General features: G+C 56.8%; 1 protein-coding gene across 1 annotated transcript in view; it reads left to right on the top strand.

Annotated features, from left to right (window-relative positions):
• LOC121660828 (serine/threonine-protein phosphatase 6 regulatory ankyrin repeat subunit C-like) overlaps positions 1-3399 on the top strand; it is a gene marked incomplete at its 5' end in the record, with an annotated part of 10052 nt that overhangs the window by 1813 nt on the left and 4840 nt on the right. Inside the window, 2 exons of the mRNA XM_042020343.1 lie at positions 577-796; positions 1691-1778. Of these exons, the coding sequence (XP_041876277.1) occupies positions 577-796; positions 1691-1778 (308 nt within the window). The remainder of the gene's footprint in view (positions 1-576; positions 797-1690; positions 1779-3399) is intronic.

Here is a 3399-nt window from a genome sequence, read left to right on the forward strand (position 1 = left end):
GATCCCCATGGAGGGAACGGGATCCTCACGGGGGGAATGGGATCCCCTCCCGGAGAGCAGGAGAGAGGGAAAATGGCGTTGGATGAGCTGGGCTGAGGGTGGGGGTGTCCCTGAGGGTGGCAGTGTCCCTTAGGGTGGCAGTGTCACTGAGGGTGGCAGTGTCCCTGAGGGTGGCAGTGTCCCTGAGGGTGGTGTCAGTGAAGGTGGCAGTGTCCCTTAGGGTGACAGTGTCCCCGAGGGTGGCGGTGTCCCCAAGGGTGGCAGTGTCCCTGAGGGTGACAGTGTCCCCGAGGGTGGCGGTGTCCCCGAGGGTGGCAGTGTCCCTTAGGGTGGCAGTGTCCCTGAAGGTGGCGGTGTCCCCAAGGGTGGCAGTGTCCCTTAGGGTGGCAGTGTCCCTGAAGGTGGCGGTGTCCCCAAGGGTGGCAGTGTCCCTTAGGGTGGCGGTGTCCCTGAAGGTGGCAGTGTCCCTTAGGGTGGCAGTGTCCCTGAAGGTGGCAGTGTCCCTGAAGGTGGCAGTGTCCCCGAGGGTGGCGGTGTCCCCGAGGGTGACCCCGTGCTGCCGTGTCCTGTCCCCAGGCCGTGACCGGCTGTGAGGATTGCCTGGCTGCTCTGCTGGACCACGATGCCTTCGTTCTGTGCCGGGATTTCAAGGGCCGGACCCCGATCCACTTCGCCTCAGCGTGCGGCCACCTGGAGGTCCTGCGGACCCTGCTGCAGGCAGCGCTCTCCACTGACCCCCTGGACTCCGTGGTGGACTACAGCGGCTACTCACCCATGCACTGGGCTTCTTACAGTGGTGAGAGCCTTGCCTTCCCTCTGGAAACAGGGAAATCCAGGTTATCCTCAGCCCCCTCCTGCTGCTTCGGGAGTTTTCCTGCTGGAAAGGGTGGTAGGAGTCCACGAGGGAGATTCTGACCCCGTCAGGTTCCTTCAAAAAAAAATATTGGAATGGGAAAGGAGCTGTTCCAGAGCAGCTTCCTGCAGGATTTGTGGGATGGCAGCAGGAAGGGATGTCCCTGTGGGGGCTGTGAGTCCTTCAGGGGCTGTGTGGGATTAGAAACCTCCTCAAGCTGCTGCCAGCGGGGAAATGGATCCTCTGCCCCTGTGCCAGGCACTGGAAGGGGTTGGGCACCTCCTTTGGGCCTCTGGCTCTTCAGGCAGCTCTTCTCTACTGGTGAGGCCATACCTGGGTCCAGTTCTGGCCCTCACGGCCACAGGGACACTGAGGGGCCGGAGCGTGGCCAGAGCTGGCCAAGGGCTGGGCCAGCAGGAGGAGGGTCTGGAGAACTCCTGAGGGAGCTGGGAAAGGGGCTCAGCCTGGAGCGAAGGAGGCTCAGGAGGGACCTTTTCACCCCACAACTCCCTGACAGGAGAGCGGAGCCGGCTGGGGTCGGGCTCTGCTCCCAGGGAACACCAGGATGAGAAATGGCCCCAGATTCCTCCAGGAGAGGGTCACGATGGACAGCAGCAGGAATTTCCTCATGGGAAGGGTGGTCAGGCTTTGGAACAGCCCAGGAGGGATTGGAGTGCCCATCCCTGGAGGTGTCCAAGGAAGGGCTGGACGTGGCACTCGATGCTCTGGGAGGGCTTTTCCAGCCTCAGGGATTCAGGGATTCTGTGAGGTGCCTTCAATCCCTGTGCTCCAGGGAGCCCCGGTGCTGACCCCGTTGCTGTCCCTCTCTCTCCTCAGGGCACGAAGATTGTCTTGAATTGTTACTTGAACACAACCCGTTTGCGTACCTAGAAGGAAACCCCTTTACTCCATTGCACTGTGCAGTGTAAGTGACACCCCAAAAACCGTTCTGGGCCTTGGATCCCCTGGGATGTGCTAAAGGAGGGGTTTTATCCCAAAAACAATTCCAGGGCTTGGAGCCTCTGGGATGTGCTAAAAGGGGAGTTTTACCTCAGACAATTCCAGGGCTTGGAGCCCCTGTGATGTGCTGGAAGGGGAGTTTTACCCCAAAAAAATTCCAGGGCTTGGAGCCCCTGGGATGTGCTGAAAGGGGAGTTTTACCCCAAAACAATTCCTTAAGGAATCCACAGGCCTTGGAGCCTCTGGGATGTGCTGAAAGGCCCAAAATAACTCCAGGCCTTGGATCCCCTGGGATGTGCTGGAAGGGGAGTTTTACCTCAGACAGTTCCAGGCCTTGGAGCCTCTGGGATGTGTTGAAAAGGGAGTTTCACCCCAAAAAAATTCCAGGACTTGGAGCCCCTGGGATGTGCTAAAGGAGGGGTTTTACCCCAAAAACAATTCCAGGGCTTGGATCCCCTGGGATGTGTTGAAAAGGGAGTTTTACCCCCAAAAAATTCCAGGACTTGGAGCCTGTGGGATGTGCTGGAAGGGGAGTTTTACCCCAAAACCAGCTCCAGGCCTTGGAGTCTCTGGGATGTGCTGGAAGGGGAGTTTTACCCCAAAACCAATTCCTTAAGGAATCCACAGGCCCTTGAGCCTCTGGGATGTGCTAAAGGAGAGGTTTTACGCCAAAAACAATTCCAGGGCTTGGATCCCCTGGGATGTGTTGAAAAGGGAGTTTTACCCAAAAAAATTCCAGGCCTTGGATCCCCTGGGATGTGCTGGAAGGGGAGTTTTACCTCAGACAATTCCAGGCCTTGGAGCCTCTGGGATGTGCTGGAAGAGGAGTTTTACCCCAAAAGCAATTCCTTAAGGAATCCACAGGCCCTTGAGCCTCTGGGATGTGCTGAGGGGCCCAAAATAACTCCAGGCCTTGGAGGCCCCGGGATGTGCTAAAGGAGGGGTTTTACCCCAAAAACAATTCCAGGCCTTGGATCCCCTGGGATGTGTTGAAAGGGGAGTTTTACCCAAAAAAATTCCAGGACTTGGATCCCCTGGGATGTGCTAAAGGAGAGGTTTTACCCCAAAAAGAATTCCAGGGCTTGGATCCCCTGGGATGTGTTGAAAAGGGAGTTTTACCCAAAAAAATTCCAGGCCTTGGATCCCCTGGGATGTGCTGAAAGGGGAATTTTACCTCAGACAATTCCAGGCCTTGGAGCCTCTGGGATGCGTTAAAAGGGGAGTTTTACCCCAAAAACAATTTCTTAAGGAATCCACAGGCCCTTGAGCCTCTGGGATGTGCTGAGGGGCCCAAAATAACTCCAGGCCTTGGAGCCCCTGGGATGTGCTAAAGGAGGGGTTTTATCCCAAAAACAATTCCAGGCCTTGGAGCCTCTGGGATGTGCTAAAAGGGGAGTTTTACCCCAAAAAATTCCAGGCCTTGGAGCCTCTGGGATGTGCTGGAAGAGGAGTTTTACCTCAGAAAATGCCAGGCCTTGGATCCCCTGGGATGTGCTGGAAGGGGAGTTTGACCTCAGACAATTCCAGGCCTTGGAGTCTCTGGGATGTGCTGGAAGAGGAGTTTTACCTCAGACAATTCCAGGCCT

Source organism: Corvus kubaryi, unplaced genomic scaffold (genome assembly GCF_017639235.1).
Source record: "Corvus kubaryi isolate FWS band 111438036 unplaced genomic scaffold, C.kubaryi_AGA036_p1.0 36964, whole genome shotgun sequence".
NCBI classification, from domain to species: Eukaryota; Metazoa; Chordata; class Aves; order Passeriformes; family Corvidae; genus Corvus; species Corvus kubaryi.